Genomic DNA, 22,580 nt, shown 5'->3' with positions numbered 1-22,580 from the left:
AGGGAGTGGGAGAGGGCTGCTCTGAATTAAGCACCCTGGCAGGGACAGTGCAGGCAGGCTGCAGGAGAGGACAGGGTTGCCTTGCTGGTGCAGAGGGACAGCATTGCAGCAGCCAGCTCAGCACCACTGCATCAGACAGTTGTGCTTCCCTCGGAGCCTCTGACAATTAGATGAGTTCTGCTGTGTCACCTGGCTGGCACTTCTCATGCCAGTCACATTCCCTTTTATTGTGATTATGACTGTGATTTTTATTGGTAGAGCTGCAAAGGCCCAGCTGAGATCAGGGCCCCACGACACTGCAGGCAGACATGTCATAGGGATGGTAACAGTCCCTTCCCTAAAAGAGAGCAGTATCTCCATGTTTGTGTGGTAGCTGTGCAGCTTCTCATGACCTTCCTAGATGTTTCTGTGCCATAGATCTCCCTATGTCAGCAATATTTCTGAGTTACTTGTTGAGATGGTTGTGTCCCACTCTGAGCAAGAGTTCTGTCTGTCACTTGTAGCCAGGGAAGTAATGAATTATACTACTTTGTGCTATTTGTACATTATGGCGCCTTTGTGGCTTCCAGACCTGAGAATGTCTCTTTGTTTTGGAATTATTTAAGGGGCGTATTCCCTGTGTCAGGTGTAGTTAAGGTTGTCCTGTTGATCTTTGGTTCAGCATTTCCTTGTTATCTGTCAGAATACTTGTGTGACACCCATGGAGCATTTCTGTGTTGGGTGTTGAGGGTTTAATCTGAACATTCACTGTGTGTACTCCCTTGGCTGTCCCTCAGAGGAGAGATATTTCCTGTCACACGTGCAAGGCCTGATCACATGGACAGCAATGTGTGCCTTTGTGAGGGACACTGCGACTGAGGCCATGGTTTGCCTCTCAAGCTGATTCTTAAGATTCTTATGACTGAAAAGAGAGGTTTCCCTTGCCACTAAAGGGAACTGGGAAAGGTGATGGTGCTGCGTCCTATTGGGTACAGTTATCACAGTTACCTAGGTGGCCTCCTCAGCTTCACCCTGCAGCTGAAGCCTTCCTTTACCCCTTTGAACACGACTCCTTCCAATATCCCTGTCCCTTGAGCTTTTACTCATAGCGCTGTTCTTCATCAGCTGAAGTGACTGTTGCCCACCAGATTGCCATTCCTTGTGGGATCTGCTAGTCTTTCCCAATTCAAATTTTCCCTGTAAGTCCTTTCCTCACTAGCACACATAGCCCTTTGATGGATTCTGTCCCCAAAGTCCTGTCTGGTCTTTTCTGCCGCCTTTGCTCGTACCCACATGGCTGTCAGCTTTCATACTTTGTGTATGACACTACTTGAAGCTTCTCCTGATAGTCCAGCTTACAGAGACATACGCTTAGATGAGGACTGAAACTTTGATTTAAAACCAGATATAAGTGTCTGGCCCTTGCAGTTTCAGGGAAGAAATGAAAACACATCCTCTGTAGGTTTTGACACAAGAAGACAAACACAGGGGACTTACAATCATTTGGTTTTGTAGAAAATAAAATGATCTGTGACTGTGAATGTCTCAACACAAGATCTGTCTTTCAGGATCACCTCTGAAACCTTCTCTACTCCATAAGTAAAATATATATGCACAGTTCATTTAATTGCTCTGTGAAGCTGGGGATTCATGTGTCCTGCCATTATTAAGCCAAATATTTGCACAAGCTGTTTCGACAAGATCCACCTCAAGGTACCCTGCAGGCCTCTGTCAAAAGTTTCTTTGCTTTTGCAGATTTTAAAGCATAGGCTAGGGCAGAGTGGCCTGTCCCCCTCCTTCCTCCCTCTCTCCTCCAGGAATTTCCACCTAAACTAAAGCATTGTCTTTCTCCTTACAACTTTTGCACCCCTCTGTATCCATTTGTTTGCTTTGATCATTCTTATTTCTTATTTTAACCCCATTCTTTATCCTTCTCTTTCCTTCATCCTTGTCTTTCATTTCCCATAGACTGTACAGATCCTCTCTCATCTCATCAGCTGGTCCTGGGTTTCCCAAATGCACATACACACTTACGTGTGCACACGCACACACTCTGACACAAATAAATAAATAAATAGAAAGGTCAGTGAGCAGAGCAGCAATAACCCCTAAAACAGTACTATCAGAGGGACATGATTGATCAATTGAATTCCATAGCGGCTCAAAAATGTGGGATTAAGTAGTGTATTATACGCACAATGAGTTGAGGCATGATGTTCATTTCAAGTTCATTTCGCCAGCCCTCTGCCACCAGATCAGGCAATCAATAGGGGCAGCAGATATCATATATCACCTCTCTCCGTGCTAGGCAGAGAGCACCATAATCTCTCGCAAATTTAGAGTGACAGATTTGTCAAGATCTGAAGGGCCCCTGAATAAATGAAGGAAAAGAGACTCTTACAGCGACTCAGGAAAGCTGTGATTTCAGCTTCTTCACACAAAGGCATGGCCTGTGCACACGTGGAAGACACATGTGCACAGGGCTCTGAAGGCAGACAGAATTGCAAATACCTGTGCATGTGTGCACAAATCTGTGTAAGCACTCAGGGCAACTCACTAAGGGTAAAATCTAGTTTAATGATAATCAGTGAAAGTTTTAGTGTACATCTGTTCATTCACACCAAACACGATGCATACTATAGGGCTGCCATCCTTGAAAAACAGGTACAGCCAAAACCAGCAGCCACAGACAAATGCCTGGTCAGGCATGTACTGTGATGTGGAATCTAAAGAACAACAGAATAATTATCTAGTGCAAAAATACCCACGTGTATTAGCATCATGGTGTATAATCATGCACACTGACTGACACACGTGGAAAATCCTCAAAGGCAAACAGCTCCACAGGCTGCAGACAGGTTGAGGCTGATACAGAAATATTTTTGTTCTGAGTCTGGACCCAAGAGTTCTGTGCCAGCTTTCTGCAGGGAAAAGCAGAGTTCTAGTCCTCCTGAAAGTCACCCCCTGCAGAAACAGGGGATTCATCTAAAACATGAAAACTGTACTGACCCACACAGTGTGCAGTCCACCAACCTTGATCCTTGCTTTGTTTTCTTAGTCAAATCTGTCATGAACTCCAGATTTCAGGAAATTGATAACTTTCTCTTGGGCAAATAAGCCTGGGGAGAGGAGAAAACTCCAGGGATCAGTGCCAGTAAACAGCCTTGCTCTGGCTTGGGGTGGAAAAGAAAGAGAGAAGAGGCTGCTCGAGGGAAGGCTGCTGGCAGGGACAAATCAATATGTAATATTTTCTATGGTCTTGTGAGTGGTACTGTACTACGCTACTGTATATAATGTACTATTGATTATATCATATCGTATAATCACCTATAAACGGATATATCTCATAGCCAGAAGGCAGCAGGCTCAGTCATAACTCTGGGCCACCAGTTGGGCATTAACTGTGCCAGGAAAAGACCATCCTGGCACTATCTGTGAGCGAAAAGAGGAAGAAGCAGAGTGTTCTGGATGCTGCTCAGTGAATGTCACTCCAGGCTCCTGGGAGCATCATGTGTCCATGAGCACCTCACAATTGCAGGGAGGAAGGAAGAAGTCTATACAGAGCCCTTCACCAATTTCTTGACAGACAGCGGGTTTCTGAGATTCACAGACTGGAGGCCACCAAGAAAGGCTTAAGTATGAGGCATATTAGTGAAAAACCAGGAAGATAATTACAGCACAAAAGGGAGAACTTGATAGGTTGGTCAGGGTGATAATGCAGTCAGACTTGTGTCTGAGGAAGCACAGTAGGTAAGGATTCAGCATGGATAAAGCAGGGGATTATAACCAGGCACACCAAAGTTAGGCTGAGATGTGACAGCAGAAAGATACTCAGCACAGTTGGGGGAGATTATAATGAGAAGGCTTGCCTCAGATAAGATGAGGGATTATGACAGAGGAAGATTCACTTCAGCTGGGACAGGAGGTTATAACAGACAGACTCACCTTGGATATGACAGATGCTAATAGCAGGACACTCACTCAAGACAAAAAGGGGTTATAACAGAGAAAAATGCACCTCATTTGAGTTGGGGGATAATGGGGAAAAAACCAAACCAAACCCAGATAGCTGATCAGATTGTTTTTCACAGGAAAAAATTCACTTTGGATGGGGCAGGGCATTTATAATGGACTCACAGCAGAAGAGATGAGTGGGCTGTAAGAGATGTGGGATGGCACAACAGAAATAGAGACACCCTGAAGCATGGCAGGAGGCACTGCTGTGAGATTGGACTGTGTCAGAGGGCTGATGTGGGGACAGAGATGCACTTCTAAGGAAGCTTCTACCAGAAAGCAGCTATATTCCTAGTAAGAACAAAGTAATATCAGGAAGGCTGATTCCCACTCGGCAGGACTAGGTTTTATAATACAATAATTCATTTTGGATAAGAAGGGAGACTGGCAGAGACAAAGATTCATCTCATTTTGGAGGAAGTTTTATAACAGAGATATGGGTCATGATAAATCACAAACTACACATAGGTGAATAGGGCAGAAACCAACATATGTTGGATGGGACAGTTGCCCCATAGAGAGAGATTTGTCTCTGGTGAAACATGGAGTCAGAAACTAGATTTCCTTGTTATCTAAGTGGGGAGGGGGGGTGAAAGGCTCATCTAGGATATGATCAGATGAAAAGGAAATTATAACAGTGATAGCTGCTCATAGGACTGGGGAGCTACAACAGAGACTGGCTCCCCTCAAAACTAAGAGAGCCTTTTTCCCATTGCAGACTCCCTCAGTCCCCTTCAGTACAGCCCATCCTCAGCACTCTTGTTTCTCTGTGAACTGCCTCTCCAGTGGTCTTCTAGCGATGCTAATCGCTGTGCTTTGCTCCTATTTTATGCTCAGCAGTGGAGATTTGGCAATTTTTAACACTGAAAATCAGCGGAACCGAAACTCATCTCTGAGCTAAGCACCATTCTCCACAGCCTCACTCATCCTGGGCAGGAGAATCCCACAGAACCCACTGGAGCAGCCTGGCCACTCCATCAGAGAGGAGGGGGCTCCTCTTGGGCCCCTGCAGCCTCCTCTTCCCTCAGGAGTGGCACAGCTACCTGGGTGGAGGCACAGAGCCTCACTCTTTCCACTCTGTCCTTGTCCTGCATCCATTACCAATCCAAGCCAGGGTGGTGCTAACTCCCTGTTTTCTCTGTCTGTGCCCTGCAGATGTATCCGAGGGCTCAGTTCCCAATGGAGATTCCCAGAGCAGCGTGGACAGTTTGCGGAAGCACCTTCGTGGCGACACTTTCACCCAGCAGCAGCTGGAAGCTTTAGATCGAGTTTTTGAGCGTCCTTCTTACCCTGACGTCTTTCAAACATCAGAGCACATCAAATCTGAGCAGGTGAGGGCCTGGCCTGGTAATGGGAACTCACAGACACTGAGATAGCTGGGAGATTCCCTCACCAAAATCCCTCTCCCCCTCTCCGTCCCTTGTTCTGACACTGCCCTGTTATTGCACGTACCTTTTACAGCTCTGTCTAGTTGTAACTGTATCACTGTGCTGATGCTCCTCTATACACAAGCTTTACCTCCTCTCCTGAACTTGCCATTACACACACACTGTGCTCTCCCTATGTCTCCATGACTTCTCCCTCTGCACACACACCTGTCTGTATGCCAGCCTGTTCTTGCCACGAACATGCCTACACCCCCATCCATGTTCACTGGCAGGCTGCACTGCACAGAAACTCCTGTACCTTGAGATCACACTGGTCACCAGCAAGCCACAGGGTTGGGCTTTGTTGCATCATTTTCCTTCATGACCCAAAGCTGAGACTTGACTCCCATCTCCAACATAGTTTTCCACACTTCTGCAGCTCTGCCCACCTTTTCTTTACTCCCCCTCTCTCCCGGCCTTTTATCCCAAAAGCTGTTTGTCTTAATAAAATGAAAATCAAAAGTCTTTTTAAACCGCCCCAAGCCATAAACCAACAAAGGAAGAGAAGGAGAGGCTGGCTGTGGACTCCCTTCATCCCAGAGTCCCTGGGTTTATTACAATGAATAACCTTTATTTACTTTCATTAGACTATTAAGCACCAGCACAGTCATTTTTCCCCCTGAAACTCTGAGCAGGGCCCATAAAGCAAATCCAAAGCCTAATTGAGTTCATTTTAATTTCTCTCCGATCACAGCGAATTACTCTGGTGATAAATCAGGGGGCAGGCTCACCCCCAGTAGAAGGCCTAATTTGCAGCTAATTACAAAACTGATTTCTACAGGAAGATCAATACAAGAAGGAATTGGAAATGACTAGGCAGTCCTAGCCAAGCAGGGACAGGGGCGGGGAGGGGGCAGCATGCGTGGAACCTGCTGGAGGAGGGGAAGATGTGGGGAGGGGGTTGGGGAAGTGCATGGAAAAAAACGGAGGAGAAAGAGCAGAAAATCAGTTTTAATTTAACGTAATATTAATCAGAGCAACTTTTCCTGCTGTTTTGTAGCCTTCCTGGTTTCTCCAGCTCCCGCGTCTGGTCTGGAGGCTGCCACAATAAAAAGGCAATTACCAGAGCCTTTCGGACAGGACACCCTTTCAGATTCAATGGCTCTCCCCCTCCCACCCTTCTGTTAGCCATGTGGCTCCCCCCTCCCCAATTTCATACCCCAATGCACAGAGTGACAGAGGCAGGGGATGAGGCTTCTTTGTTTTTAAAAGCTAGGACAGAGGTAACAGTGGAGGGGAGGCAGGCGACCCAGGCAGAGACCCTGGTGACAGTGGGCCAACACTGGCTGCTTCCTACTGCCTGCCTGTCCTAGTCACGTCATTGTAGTCCTATGCCCCAGCTGTCCTTGTCACCAGGGCAAACACCTCCCACCACCACTCAGCCAAGAGGAGGTGATGTGAATTTCCCCTTTCTTTTCCCCTGGGCTGGCACAGACAGCCATCCCCATCCCCACAGCACCGAACGAAGGCTCGGCCATACCACAGATAACAGGCCAGATCCCTCACCTCTCTTCCCCTTCACAACATCAAGCAGGCGGGTGGGATAGTTCATCCTAGGATGCCCCCCCTCATCCCCCTCAACCCTCTTGTCACTTTGTCTTCTCCATTTCCTCCTCCTCCTCCTCTTCCATCTGTGCAGGGGTTTGCATCTCTCCTCTTCCTCCCCCCCATCTGTACACCCTTCCCTTTCTCCCATCACATCAATAGCGAGCTGTCTTTCTCCTCTCTTCCCCAGGGTAATGAGTACTCCCTCCCAGCTCTGACCCCTGGTCTCGATGAAGTCAAATCAAGTCTATCCACCTCTGCTAACCCAGACCTGGGGACAAATGTGTCAGGACCCCAGACGTACCCTGTGGTGACCGGTAAGCTGCCTGACCAAACAGCAGAACCAAGCTTTTTATTTATTTCCCTCATCACCATTAGCTTCTGCTTTTTCTGCTAATGCAAGATACCCCTCTGTGGCAAACAAGGAGAGAGACAGACTGTGGAGAACATAAGGGTTCAACAGAAGTTTGAAATTCAGAGTGTTGGCAGTTTTGGGTACACTTAGATGTGTCCAGGTGTGACTCAGAGAGGCAAACCCAGATGTGAATCATGAACTTGTGTGCCCAGATGTGGCTTAAGGTTGGGATGTTGGTGGAGGACAAATATGCATTGTGATTTTTTTCCTTTGTATCTGAGAACAACAGTCGTGGCTTACTCATGATCTCCACTTGGTTTTCTTTTGGAGAAACAATAAGTTTTATTCTTAGACTTGAAAGACACTGGCACTTGGAAGGGGCATTTTCAAATTAAATACAATCTGCTGAACTGCGACTGCTCAACTCCCTCCTCCTTAAGCCCATGAGCCTCTTAGGAGGGCTGGCAAAAAAAAAATGTTCATAGCCTTTCCTTATGTGTGGGCACATTAAACTCAGGTGTGGCTGGGAGAGTAGAAACTGTAAGCAAGCACATGAAAACAGACAAATCAGGATGCAGAGAAATAGGAGGCAATCTCTGTAACAGAAGCTTCACTGAAATTTCTTTTTTGCTGGTGGCATGTGCAGAACCTGAGTGGCTGGGGCCACGGATCACTCCCACACTGTCCTGGAACTGGTGTTAGACTGCCTGCCATGTGTGTGTCTAGAGCTGTAAAGAAGTATTTTGGTGCCAAAGCCCTTCTTCTTGAGGCTTTTGTTGCCATCGGTGGCTGCTCACATAGCTACCAGACTTGCACATCTCCTCCTAGGTAGCTAAAGTGGCTGCCAGGCTCAAGTGACTTGCCCCTGTTTATCCCCATCTCTCGTCAACTTTTGTAGCCCCTGCAGAAACCTCATGAAAGAAGATGAGAAACATCTCAAGAGGAAGACAAAGAGGTATAACTCCTGTTAGCAAGGGAAGAAGTTTCTGGTCCCTTGACCAAAAAGTTTTCCTCTGATGGCACAGAATCAAGAGCAGTGGAGTTCTTATCCCAATTTTCTCTTGCAGAAGCCCCAGCTAGTAGCGCCCAATGTCAAAGCAACTCTTGGCAGAGGCAGGCAGTCATTGCTTGTTCAGTGAACACTGGGCAAAGGCATATTGTTGCATACAACTTTTGGCTACCAAGAATTTTGGGACCAGGCAGGATTAATAAAAGTTAAACACAGAGGATATCCAGTGTGTGGTCTGCAGAATCTCGTGGAGAACATGGGAGATGAACTATATCATTAAGCAAGTGTCTAGAAAACATGACATCCCAGACATTTTTCATGGCTTTTACAGCTATCAGGCTTGATTCAGAATCCTTGTAACCACGCAGTTTCTTAGCCAACCAGAAAAAAATTGCTTAGCTGTGGCAAAAGTATTCTACCTTTCTTTGTATTTGCAAAACTCAGCTGGTATTCATCTACCGTTTAGCAGATCCACAGCTCTTATCGGAAATATCTTCTTGTCTTTGAGAAGCAAAGCTAGTAGGAGAGCAAGGCAAATCCCCACAGCTAAATGTAAAGGTGATGTGCCTACAATCAGAGTTTAAGATTCAAAGAGACCATGAAAATAGTTCTCTTTAGTCCTTCTGCCTAAGTGAAGATAGTGCATTCCAGCCTGTTTATGTGAGAGAAGGCTTCCTGAAGGCTGGGACACTACACAAGCCTTGGACATGACTCTCACAAGGGCACAGCAGGAGACAGACTTGGTCTCACAGAAGAGACTATATGCTGAGGAAAAAAATCTTCTTCATGTTCCTCCCACCCTGTGCTACCCCTACTCTGTTCCCTGCCACACTCCCAGCTCAGCTTGAGAACATCCCCATCTGATCCATCTGGATTCAAGAGTGAGAAAAGTTCATTTCAGACCCAGCTTGACATTCCCAGGTGGCAACTTAGCACTAACATCTCAATCTGTATGCGACATTTCAATCAGTGCAGAGTAACAAAAGCAGAACTATTAGCACTGGGAGCTGTTCACTGGTGGTAATGATGGAGAAACTCAGAAACTGGAAATGAAAAGGGGAAGAAAAAGCCCCTCAACACCCTGAAAGGCATCAGGGGAAGAGGGGTGGAGAATTTTTCCTGTACACTTAGGCCAGGATCCAATGTTTGGATTAATAGTGCCATTACCCAAGAAAGGACTTCAGATAATGCTCATTCTTAAAATGTTTTTGCTGGCAATTAAATGGTTGCAGGTATTGATCTTCATTGATCTGATGTTCTCAATTTGCATAATCTATTAAAGATGAATGATTCATGATATGTTCGCTATGGGGCTGGGCAATGCTTTCAGGAAGGACCAGAGAGGTGAGGAACTCAGTGTTGCCTCCTGTTCTAGCCCAGCTAGGAAATTAAAGAAGGGGCATGCAGATTTCTTTGGTATCACCCAGGTCCTGCTTCCAGGAAGGGATATTGGTGTAATAGTGAGTACTGAATTGCTGGCTGCCTCTTTTGCTGCTATGGTATCATCCTTGAAGTGCCTCATACTTCTGTCCCAGGGTGGTCTATGAATTCAGGTGATATCTGAAACAAATGTGAAACAAATCTGCCCATTCAGGGTACAAATTCTGTGTGGAGTCACTTCACAGTGTGACATTTAGAGGTTCAGTCTACAAGCAAGTCTCCCTAGCTTAGTCTCCCCAGACAGAAAAAAGTGACACTAGGTCCTTCCAAACCATAGCTGTGTGATACCAGATCCTTGTCCTTTCTGAAGCTTAAGAGGAAGTCCTTATCTCTTGCTCATGATCAGCTGTCCTCAGCAAGCTCTTTCAGCTCACACCATTCTGAGACTGCACCCCTCCAAAAGCCATCAAAACCTCAACAATATGTAGCTACCTAGGATCTTGAAATGTGGAGAGATAGTTAAGGAACAGTGTTGCTGAAGTCCCTTTGTCTGTCTGGGGGCTTCTCAGAACTGAAGGGCTGGAAATGCTGCAACATAGGCAGCCAGCTCTCCAGCGTGCCAGAAGGCCTTCCCCAAAGTCCTGGGCATCTGTTTTATGTACAGCCCAGCCTAGCCTCTACCGACAATATCAAACACTCCCTTTCAGACAATTATTCTACTAACACATCTTAGATGGCTCATTTATTACTCAAATCCCCAAAAGCAAGTAAACAAAACCTTTTTTTTTTCTATGGAGCAGACAGGTCATCCTTATTTCTCCCTAATAAGTATGTGCAAAGAATTTCCATGAATAAGTTCCATGAACTTAGGGACTAGATGGACACTAGGCTAGAAAACATACCCTGCTGTCCTTCATATGGAATAGACAATGCAGAAATTTTCAATTTACTTGTGAAGATTCAGAGAGAGAAAGCTCTTAAGAGTAGCTTGAGAACACCACATCACCACTTTCTGCACACACAGGCCAGCAGGTGAGCTACACATCTTCCCTTGATGTTGCATGGCTGTCATAGCTGGATTGGTGTAGATCCCTCTCAGTTTCTTGGACAATATCTTTGGACACCAATCAGAATTCCTAGGAGCAAAGATCCAAGCTCAAACATACCATGATAAGGCAAGTAAGTGCAGTCGAACAGTGTTACAAGAATTTGGTTGTTCAGAGTTGTTCTACTTCAGTCACTTCTGTTGAAGGCAAGGAGTCAAAGCAGATGAGTATAAATTTGTACAGAGCTAGGTAAACACAGAAAATCTCATCAGCTTTCCTTTATTCATTCATTTGGATTGATCTCTGAGTTTGGAAGGTACTCAATAGCTAGGTCAGAGGTAGGTACTCAACAGCCAAGAGGTGAGTGGAGAAGAACCTCAAGATTTTGGCACTAGCAATAGGAGTACTTTAAAGGCACAGGGATGTTCACTTGAGTCAAGAAGAGAACAAAGATTAAGATCCATCTTTTAGCACCACTAGAAGTCACAGCTGTTGGAACAGTCATGCAAAGAAGTGAGGTGTCTTCAAAGCAAGTTCTGAGTTCTAGGGACTTAGATTAATAGTTTGGGAACAGAGCCCTTTTCAACTCAATTATCTAGCCCAGGAATTACCCAACAGAGAGGCAATACTAGAGTACAATGGACTTTTCATGTATGGCTTGAAACTTGCTTGTTAGCAGACTACTAAAGGGGAGGATTCACCTACTGGTTCATAAATTGACAACAAAGGTGAAAAAAAATTTCCCTTAGTTGAATCCCAGCAGTTTTAAATAGGCCTTGTCTGCCAGCCCACTAAATCCATGAGATTTACAAAGAAAAAGTAAAGGTAAAAGACAAGATGAAAAAAATCACTTCAGGAACTTCTACTGTGACTGAAATGGGAATATATGTCCCCTTCTCTTCCTGTGAGGAAGTTTATTAGTGCTTCTCTGCTACAGTTAACACCTATTAACAGGAACAGAGAATTTTTAAAATCATCACTACCCACCAAAAGAGCTATCATGTCCTGTATGGAAAATGTTTCCTTCTCTCTGGGAAATATTTTTTTCCTTAAAGCAACAAATATAATGCAGGTTGAGAAATCCTGATGACAACTCATGATGTACAGAACAAAGGCACCATAAAACCAAAAAGTTAATTTATTTTACTTTCCTCCAGACCTCCCTTCTCTGGCATAGGATCATATTTTTCAGTTTATTTTTTTAAATTCATACATGAATGCAAAAAAAGTCGGAACTACTGACAAAAAAGGATACTTGCTATACCTGAAAGATATAAAAAAAGTAGTATTCAAACAACATCTGATTTCTATGAAGGTTTTTAGGAAAGCTGTGATGCTAATCATGGAGAAGTCACTGGCTAGACACTGGGAAAAATTTTCTGAAATGATAAACAATCCTTTGAGAACTTTAGCCTCCTGCAAGGTGAAAAGATACTATTTCCTTCATTTCAGATTAGCAAGTGAACCAAAGAGAATTTTGTTCCATTTAATAACATGGTCATGTAAAATAAAGAAACAAACTAGGATTTGAAAAAGCAGGAAGATTTGTTTTCCTCAAACTAAGTGAATTAGAGATGGTATGAAAGGATGAAATCTATTAGTTTTAAAATAGGATTCTTAAACCAGTCCAAATTCCTCCTTATAGTTATCCTGTCCTCCAGTAAATAAATATTTTTTTTAATGCATAACCTGCTGAGAAAAGCTTGCTTCTTCTGTTCTAATATATGTAGGAAGTCAGGGAACTTATGGTCAGTTTATTTAATTAGCATGAATAATTACAAATTCTGTTTTTAATTTAATTCTAATTTCCATCCAAATATAACTTGACACAGATAACAAGTAAAAAGTTAATAATCTAATAAAATAATAATATGGACTCATCGTTCACTATTTTGCCATGTAATAATATGTGAAGACAAATTATATTAAACAACATAATTGCTTAAATAGATGTGCACATGATGCAGTTCATCTACTTAGCAAAAACTGAAATAACTGTGTTTAGGGTGAGTTTTATATTTGCTAAAATATTTGTTACCACCCATAAAATTCAAGCTTGTAGAAAACAGCCTCACAGTGGAAAAGTAAAACAAGTTGATCCAGCTTGCAGTTTTAAATCGTGACTAAAACTGACCATAAAATTCAGTTGTACTTATAATGCTACAGTGAGAGGGGAAGGAAATACTTCTCCTTTCCTTGTTTGTACTGGTGAAAAATTCCTGTCTTACTCCAGGCTACTTTAGCCTCTGATTTCAGCAGATTCTGGGGCTTGACTAATCTGACTTAAAAAACCCCTTTTAGCAAACTGCTGGGGGGCCCAAGTTGGCTTTGGTGATGGCAGATCCCACAGACGCTGACCCCACTCAGGTCATGGCTGCAGTCACACAGCCTCTTGGACACATCTCTGGATGCTCCAATGCCGTGAAAATGGAATATGATAATCATTCATGCATCTGCTAGAAGGTTGTTGCTATCCTCCCCCACCAAAATGAAGGTAGTATTTTCTGTAAGCCTCTCGTATTTAAGATGAGGACCTGGCAAAAGCTGAAGTCCACAGGACCTCCAAATTTAGTCAACTGTTTCCCCGCCTTAAGAAGAGATAATATCTTATCTAGTCAAGGAATTTGTAAAAGCAAAAGGTGTCACTATTCTTCTCTGGGACCAAATGGCTGGGAGTGATAGATGGTCAGATGAATGATCCCTGAAACAGACAGGAATGGGGGTGGAGGGACGGGATCACATAAACTATTTATATGCACTCAGTGGAATTTTCACTGACAGTAACTTCATGATGCTGAAGAAAGCAGCTGGTGGGCTTTAAAGGCATATTCAACTGAAGAACACAGAAATGTTCTGGCCTAATTTACTTTCCTTAAATTAACATTTAAGTGAACAAGAGCAGTGAATGAAAATAATGTCATATAATGACAATAGCAGTGAATTGGCATTCCCAGTCAAATTTTCTTCAGCAAGAGGACAGCATTGCAGGCTGCCACATTATGCTGCTGGACAAAAGGGGACTTTTTTAGAGAAAATAATTGTATTATATTGTCTTTCCAGCAATTCAAGTTTTTCCTTTTCTTCTGAGGTTAAATGAAGGACTGAATGAGTACGATTTTGATAAAAATTCTTACAATGTAGATATTTGCCCAGTGTAGCAAAGACTGTGTTTTATAACAGAGTTAAGCAGACATTAAAAACTTTGTGTGTCCATCAGCTGTACTGGATTTAATCAGGCTCACTTCTTGTGTAAGCAAAATTGCTCACTTCAGTCTCAGAAAAATTGAGAGCTTAGAGCAACCTTTGTCCCATCTCCTTAAGTTTACAACTGCTGTGGGCTACCAAGGAAGATCTATCCTATCTTGTGGTCAGTAAAATACCATTATGATGAAACCTTGGATTTACCTATAATGAGGACTGTGTGAAAAAGTAACAGGTTCTAATTGCACTTCCCAGTATACATTTCAAAAGCGTCTTGTTTAAGAGGTAACACTCAAGTATCAAAACAGCAAGGAATAAGCACATACTACATTTCAAGACAGGCAAAACATGCCAAATCCAGTGTGCTGGGACTCAAGAAAGGGGACAATGCAAGCTCCACTCAACTTCCCTGTTTGTCAAGCACACAAGTTGCATGCATATCTTTCTCCCTTCCACCCAGGACTTCAAAGCGTATCTTCCTTCTTCAGCGCCATCTTTAAACAAATGTACTGAGAGACACATGAAATAGACTTCAGTGGAGTTCTCAAGTGATTAATCAGTACTCAAGTAGCTTCAAAGAGTAAGACCAGATCACAGGTCTGCTGGAAGCTCCATGTTTTACTCTATATGAAGAGTATAAAATTTTCTCTTCAAAGTAACATAAGAGTTAGCAGGTCAGTTTACTTGGAAAGCAGCAGTCGATCAGATCAGACAAAATCTAGATTTATAACATTCAGTTTAATGAAAAAAAATACGGCAAATAGATGACAAAATTTTACATGGGATGTGATATCACAGCAGCTTTGACTCTTAGGGGAAAGTAGTCCAAGGTTGCTTCTTTAAACATCTACTCAACAACGTAATGGGCTAAGAACAAGGATGAATGTGTGTAGAAGCAGAAAATAAACCGAACACACAAGGCTCACTCTCCGGTAGTAGGAAGACAAGGAAGGTATAATGAGAAGCAGGTTAATCTGGGCACACCTCTAAGTTCTTCTAGCAAAGATCTGTTACAATCAGAGGAGAAAAAAACAGGACAGTATTTATTTTCAGTGCAACTTGCAAAATGCTCTTGCAACAGAAAACCTAGGAATCTAAGAGTAGAAAACGTGATTCTTCTGGTATTTTACAGTAAGCATTATGATATTACAGTAAGTATTATGACAGTAAGCAAAAACAAGCAATATGCTGTGTGAGTCCTGTCTGGTCTTTTGTATGGCTTTTGGAATTGGAAGCAAGACTCCCGCATGGGAGAAAGTGATGTAACTCCACTCCCTAGAGCGTAAACTCACCAGTCCATGAGTTTTGAGGACCCAATCCCATTCTGTTTACCACAATCAAACTTTTCTAAGGAATAGGGAACATAAATACAGAAAAAGGTGTTTCAGAGGTGGGTACAAGGATAGAATTCAAAACACCTGAGAGAAGATTCAGCTTTGGCACAGGGTTCCTACACGAACTTGAATATTCTTCTCTGGGCTCAGCTCCTCACAGATAAGGGTGATCCCTAAGCTATGCTATAAGGACATGTGTTGTAAAGGGTGGGACATTGGGGTCATGCAGATATCTGTTAGAGGCCTCAGGAAAAGACAGAGAACAGAAAACATTGGCAAGATGGTAAGCAGTGTGGAGCCGGTGTGTAAAAGCCATCCCTCACGCATGGACGTGCCATCTTGGTATTCTTTGTGTACTATAAAGAAAAGGAGCACTGGATGCAGATAGCTTATCCTCCAGGAAGCCAGCAATGAAAAACAAGCAGCTTATCTAGTCCTGCAACCAATACCCACCCCCACCCGACCTGCTTCCCTTCCCTTCAGCAGGAAAGAGCACGATAAAAGCTTAGATGAGTCTCTGTAGGAACCCAAAGCTGTGAATCTTCCTCTCACTGTCTGGCCAAAATCCCTTCACTCGCAGTAGGAATTTAGGCTAGAGATCACCGGTTCTTGCTCTCTGCCAAAATAACAGAGGAGAGGGTTAGAATGGAAGAAAAACAACCGTAACTCAGAAAGTACAGTCAGAAAGAGAGGAGTAAGTGATTCACAAAATGTCCTCTGCTATGTTTCCAGCTATATCCCCACCTTGCTGACTTTCAAGTTTTCCCCACCATAACAGCGGCCAATATATTTTTTGCCACCTATAAACAAGGATACTGTTTGCCTCTTAGAAGAAAAAAGGTGACTGGGGCAGAAATAGATTTCTGCTGCTTTGGAAAGGGGTTGCAAACTCATTCCACTCCCCTCCCATTCGATTACAGGTTGGTATTCCAGCCTTGGGAGCAAGATATACCTTGAGATTCACTGAAGGAGCCTTACTGAGGAACACTCCCCAAAAAACATAGACAAGCCAAGATGGCACCGCTCCACAGCTTGCTGGCAGTAGCAGGACTTGGGATAGGCAGGGGCAAGTTTTCCATCACAAATGTGAAAGAATTAGAGAATGGAGAAAATCAAAATTGAAAGCATAAAAGATGCATCTGAAATTTGGTGGTTAAAATGAAAAATGGGGCTGTGCCATTCACAGGTGGATAGATAGATCAATTGGTTGATTTTGTATACAGTGACATGTTTTGGAGCTATAATTCACTGCTGGAGCAATTATTCCAGCATAGCAGTGGCAGGAGTTATACCAGAGACAGAATTCAGGTGCTTTTAGTCAGTGGAGAGTTGGACAACAAAGGAGTAAAAAATGGTAAATGCCATCCATCAGTAAAGATACATGGGATATAAATTATGCCTGTGCAGTTGCAGAGTGTAGAGGGAAAGATAGACAGACAGATAAATAGACACATAAAAGTCTGAGTTTTGGTTGTGCAATCATTCGCTGTCTGACCTTATCCTCGCCTCCTTTCCACTGTTCTTAGAGAGAAGTGTTTAGCATTATTGTGTTCAAGTCTCTTCGCCATGTTACTGTTGACTTCTTTATCCCCCCAAACACTGAGTAAATGGTGATGCCTCTGGAAGGTGCGAGGAATTTTTCTTCATAAGCCTTGATGTGTTCAAGAGAGGGCTGGGCTCATCTCACTGTGAGTCTGACAGGGGTTTTAACAGCCTTGCAACATCGGGACAAATAGCTCCTGGTCCCTTAACCCTTCCCAGCTTTGCAAGGCAAGGCCTAGCACTGTTGTTCCCATTGCAAGGGCTTTACACAGTCTTTGAGGCTGAAATCCTCTCTGTGGTGGCTGGGCAGAGCGGAAATCCAGGGGCTGGATCAGATTGGCCTAATGCTACAGCAGCTTAAGCGGTCTGTTTTACCAGAGATTATGGTTTCACTTACACAGAGCGCCTGAAAAATGCTGTGGTTTAGGAAGGATTATAGCTGAAAATTCCATGCTTTAAAAGAGAAATAAAGCAGGGGAGGGACTAGGAAACGCAACGTGCCTGGGGGCTGTGCAAACAGGATTAACCCCTGCCCATAGCACCTCTTGCTTCTGCCCACCCACGCTTCCATGTCCACCTTATTCTCTGCCCTTTCCTCCCCAGCAGCTCCTCACACCTGCTGTCTCTTGTGTAATAGAGAGTTGAAAAAGGAGTATGGAAAATGCCCAGGACCGAAGTGTCCCTAGTTTATTTACGTTTCACTGTCAAATGGCTTCCTTGAAAAAATATTATTTCACTCGCAGCCTGTGAAAGCCCAGGGAACTTTTGGCCCTCTGCCTGCAGATAGGTCTATTCATCCAAATTATCTTGTATCAACATTATTTGGATAAAGGCTTCAAGCACTCCCAGAATGCTGGTGGTGACTCTGCCTGGTTTGGTCTGAAAGTAAATCTGTGCATCCCTTGCCATCTGATGACAGAGGATGCAGAAGAAAAATAGCTCGGGGAGTTCTCGATCTAGAGATACTGGCTCTGGCACATGAAGGCTCACTAGTGGGATGGTAGGAAAGTGTATGGTTGTAAAAAGCAGAAGCTGAGTGCTGATGTGCTGCCTACTCTGAGGACTTTAATTAACTGTAAAACAAAATCCAGATACTCCAACTTCCATTCCCCACATCCTCCACAAAAAGTCCTTGCCAAACAGAGCTTCCTAGCAAAGAGGGAAAAGAAATTACAATCCTCTCTTAGCATACCAGTGACTTATAGTAAACTAAATGAAGAGGAAGTGTATCCCTTTTGGCCAGGATGGATCCTTCCCAATTAATTGAAACATGAGCATATCATATCTTTGCTGCAGAGTCTTGGTGATGAGAGACCTTTGCTGGCCACCCATGTTAGAAGTACTTGGACGAGAACACAGATGGCAAACTATCATTTTTGCCAGGTAGCAAATCTTTAGGAAGCAAATACCTCAGGATTAACAGCATTCACAGATAGATATTGCCCAGCCCTTTATTGTCTAGGTGAGCACTACAGCCTCGCAACAAGGTGCCTGAAGTTAATTAAGCCAGTTCTACATTAATGAAGTCAGATTTATGACCTAATTATGTGTCACATTTCTATTTCTCTGTATAAATCAAAATCACCAGAACTAACTTATTTCATAGGCCATTGGCAATAGTTGCCATCACAGCAGAGAGATGGCTTTCATTTATTGGCTTGAATTTGTTTACCTGAGGATGGATGGTTTGCTGGATAATTTGGATTTGATCTGGTCACATCATCCATGCTTTGCTTTCAGGTGTCCAAATACAGGACTCTATTACTGCTGACCCAACAGCAGTGGGTGTTCTGGAATACCCATGCTTTAGGTCACACAGTTCTCCAATTCCCAAACTCCTACTTGACAGCCAAGTTAGGAGCAGTTGCAAAGCTGAATCTATTGAGCCTATGAAAATCTGCACATCAGAAATGGAGTCTCAATGCAAACAACAATGAAAATTAGACCTTTTATAAGTCCCCCACATTTCCTCTTTTCCATTATGTCTCTCTGTCAAGGTATCTATCTGGCAAAACTACACTCTGGGAACAATCAGAGTCAGCCCTGACTGCTTTTATGGTTAAATCACCAAAATGTGCCACTGTGAACAAGATCAATTGATTGTTCCATCTGTCTATCCACCTATTAATTGCACAGTCCCATTTGTATTTTAACCTCAAACTCCAGCAATACCATTTTTGTCAAGCTTTTATGAAATTTGGCTTGAGAAGCTTTGGCCACTACACCCAACAATCTGTTTAATAGAAGCTTATAGTAAGGCTACTCTTCTGAGGAAGGTTACCTCAGGTTCGAAGAGAAGAAGTGGTGCAATTCCTTGGGCCAAACTGAGTGTAGCGTCTCCATATGCCCTTGGCCAGCAAGAGAAAGCAGCAGGAAAGGGAGCACAAAAGCTTCAGAGCATTCTTCTTCCCAATCCTATGCTTGTTCCTGTCCTCCCTCTCCTGCATGTTCCCTCCCTCACCTCTCCTTGCCTCCCATTCCTCCTCTCTGCCACTCCCTCTGCCATTCCCCTCATCTCCTGCTGTCTCGCTGAGGCATTCCTGCAGTCCAAGCCTAGCCCCCAGGCACATTTACTGCTGTTGTCTCAGCACTGGCTCCTCTGATCTACTCCTAGCCTTTTTATTTTTATTTTTGTTTTAAAATTAATTTCCCTGTAGATTTTAACCACTCCATTTTCATTTACCCATTTTGTTCTTCCTCTCCTCCCTTCCCCACCCTCCTCTTCCTTCCCTTGTTCCCTTTGTCTGTCTGTGTCCATCCCTTACCCTACCACAGAAAACCTCTCCTCTCCCCTCAGTATAAAGCAAGAGCCTCATGGAGCCTCTCTCACCCCTTTCACCCCCACCACGCCGGTCGGCTCTGGGCAGGCTGATCTTCAGCCCTTCCACATGGCCCTTTCAGACGATGCGTCCACGCCTTGCTACAGTGCCTTCCTTCATCATGGTGCCCACTTTGGGCAGTCCAGCAGCCAGCCTCTGATAGCAGGTAACCGGCCTTGGCCACAAACTGAGTGGGGATGCTGTAGGCAAGGGGTTCAGTTTCGTCTGATGGGGAGGCCAGTAAATGCTGCAAGCTCTTTGAGTGCAAGTGGGAACCAGAGCAACCACATTCCAGGTCTGCATCTGCAGCACGTGTCCTCAGCTCCATGAAGAATCAAAAAGTTTTCACACCTGTCCTTCATTTTTAGAATAAAATGGGAAAAGAAGCTGTAACTACCTAGAAGTGACTGGGTGTCCCAGTTGGATTGGGTTTGGGACTTAGTATAGAAACATGCATACTGCAGAATCCTGTGTTGCCTCAATAGCTGTAACATCCCTGAGTACTGCAGGCACAGCATACGGTGTGCTAGCTAGGGTAGATGACAGCAGCGTGAAGATCCCAGCCAGCTCTAGGCCTGCCTGGGTTGTTCAGCATGAGTTGCAGCTCCTAAGTCAGACAGACACAGGCAGGTAGTGAGCCCTGCCATAGCTATGCTGAGAGCAGTATTTGAATCACCTGGTTTGGGAGTGTCAATGTGAGCTGGTGCCTTCACACAGCAGATCAAGCAGTTAAGAAACCCAGCATCATGTCTGAGTGTCAAGAGCAGGAAGGATGTGTGAGAGACTATGTTTTACAGCCAAACGAATACAGAGCTGAGGTAGGTGGCCTTTAAGGGAAGAAAGAAGTGAAGAAATAGGTTGCAGAAGATGGCAGCATTTACGAGCAGCAGGCAGGAAGGAAAGATGAGAAGGAAGGTCAAGTTTCAGGTAGGTACTAAGGGAAACTCCTGAACAAGGTGACAGAAGCAACATTGCTGCAGAATCTCAGGGGTGACTTGGGTGAAATAGTGGGTATCATCTTGGGTGACCAACGACCATTTTTCAAAGGATGTAATCTGGGCTTTTTCAGAACAGTCAAGTCTTAGTGCAGACCACAGTTCCTAATACTCGAGAAACATATCTTACCTCTGCCTCCTTCATGTTCCTATGTTATTTTTCTCTTTTGACTTAATAGCTTTCTTTTGTCTTGTCATGTGAGATTGCCATTTCTAAACCTCCAAGTAGGAAAACAGCAAGTAAAAGCAGAGAAGACTTGTGTTCCTAAGACTGTCTTGGTCCTACCTTACTGCAGCCAGTAAGAGCCTCTGAGTTCTGGGCACTTCCTAAGCCAAGAAGTCTCCTGACTCTCTCCAACAGTACAGACATCTGGGGATCTACTGTTATATATGATCATCTAGAAGGCACTGTGTCTCTTGAGAGGCACGTGCCTCAGGATTTTCAGGGAATTAGACATGGGACAAAGTGTTCAAAAGCACAAACAATGTCACAGTGATTCAGGCACTGTTCCTCACTCAGAAGGTTCTTGCAGGACGAAGAATGGCTACAGCTGGAAGCATGTTATGAGCTAGCTTTGCCATAGCCCTGCACTACAAGAATTTAATAATCCTGTCTACCTCTTTGTAATGAGAGGAGGTTATGGAAGGGGCCTGTTTGTACGTGACAGCATTTTAAGAGTTTCTCTGTGAGACCTTACTGATGTTACTGACACAGTACTAGTTTGTTATCATCTTTTTCAAGACTGGGATCTTGACAGATGATCACTTCCCAACAAATTTTCATGCTCAGTTTCAAACACCAACCTCTGTGCCCTCATGTGTGAAAAAAAACAGGGGCATATGTGCACACATCAAGTAGCAGAGTGAGTGTATATGTGATCCCACCTGAATGAAAGTGCCAAAATGAATTAATTTTGTCTGCAGCTACATAATGTTATCTCTAACTTTTCAGTGACTGTTTTCTTACTCATCACTTGTTGTTATTTCTCAGGCTAGTCAATAAATGCAACTAAAAGAACAAGAATTGTAAGCATGAAAATTTCTTGCCTTAAACCAAAGTGAGAAAAAAAACAAAACAACTCTATCTACTGGGTGTATTAATTCATGGTACTAATTCATACCATTTAACATACAGCTACAAGTCACTAAAGGAATGACGGTGATAAAAGAGTAAAAGAGTGTAGAATATTAATCCCTGGTTCATTATGTATTTATTTTTATCAGTATTGGGGAGTGGTTGGAAAATGGCTCAACTGTTGTCTAAGAGGACATAAGCTAGGAACATCAGCCACTGATCGGGAACCTCTTCAGGGAGAAAGAATGAACTTGCATTTCTGTTTTCTTGAGTAAATCACCTCAGTAATCTTTACTCAAGATCTGTGAAAGAAATGACACTGGTTTAGCCTACCTCATCCCAGAGAAACTTCCTCCCTTCAGGTTAATGTTCCATGCTTATTAGTTTTTGCTTTGCCTTGTAACTGTTAATTATTTCTGATTCCCCAGCCAAGGTTCATGCTTGTTCCAGGGCCTGCTTTTATCAGTTATCATTCTGCTGGTAGTAGAGCTAAACCAACACTTCTTCTTTCATTGGCATATCCCAGCACGGTGCAGGTGACTCCAGTGGTGTTAATGGGCTATACTTAACCTGTCACTCCTAAAGGCGAATCAGACTCTTGCCCTCCAGTTAGAACAGATAGGAGAGACAAAATTTAACAAAAGAACAACAAATAGCACAAACTTCTTGGTGAGCTACAGTTCACCTAGGGAATGTGAAAGGCTTTCGATGCCTGAACAGGCTGACATCTCAGTAGGCAGTGTTGGAGGTTGAGCTGTAAATCTCTCAGCAGCTGTGGGGGAAAGATTATCTTAATTTATTTAGCTTTTTGTTTTGTTATGTTTTTCTTTGTTTGTTTTGTTTTGCTTTGGCTTGAAAC

At 43.7% G+C, this 22,580-nt stretch overlaps 1 protein-coding gene across 7 annotated transcripts in view; it reads left to right on the top strand.

Annotated features, from left to right (window-relative positions):
* Positions 1-22,580, top strand: part of PAX2 (paired box 2) — a 102,645-nt gene that overhangs the window by 65,963 nt on the left and 14,102 nt on the right. For 3 of the 7 annotated variants that reach the window (XM_015633171.2, XM_015633169.2, XM_015633172.2), the window contains 3 exons: positions 5,149-5,324; positions 7,156-7,282; positions 19,608-19,817. In XM_015633171.2, coding sequence (XP_015488657.1) covers positions 5,149-5,324; positions 7,156-7,282; positions 19,608-19,817 — 513 coding nt within the window. Of the gene's footprint in view, positions 1-5,148; positions 5,325-7,155; positions 7,283-19,607; positions 19,818-22,580 lie in introns of those variants that run through there. The other 4 variants (XM_015633173.3, XM_015633175.2, XM_015633177.1 and 1 more) reach the window with 3 other exon arrangements.

This window comes from Parus major, chromosome 6, assembly GCF_001522545.3.
Source record: "Parus major isolate Abel chromosome 6, Parus_major1.1, whole genome shotgun sequence".
In the NCBI taxonomy this organism is placed as follows: Eukaryota; Metazoa; Chordata; class Aves; order Passeriformes; family Paridae; genus Parus; species Parus major.
Note: the sequence above shows the minus strand (reverse complement) of the source record. Positions and strands in the feature narration are given on the sequence as shown.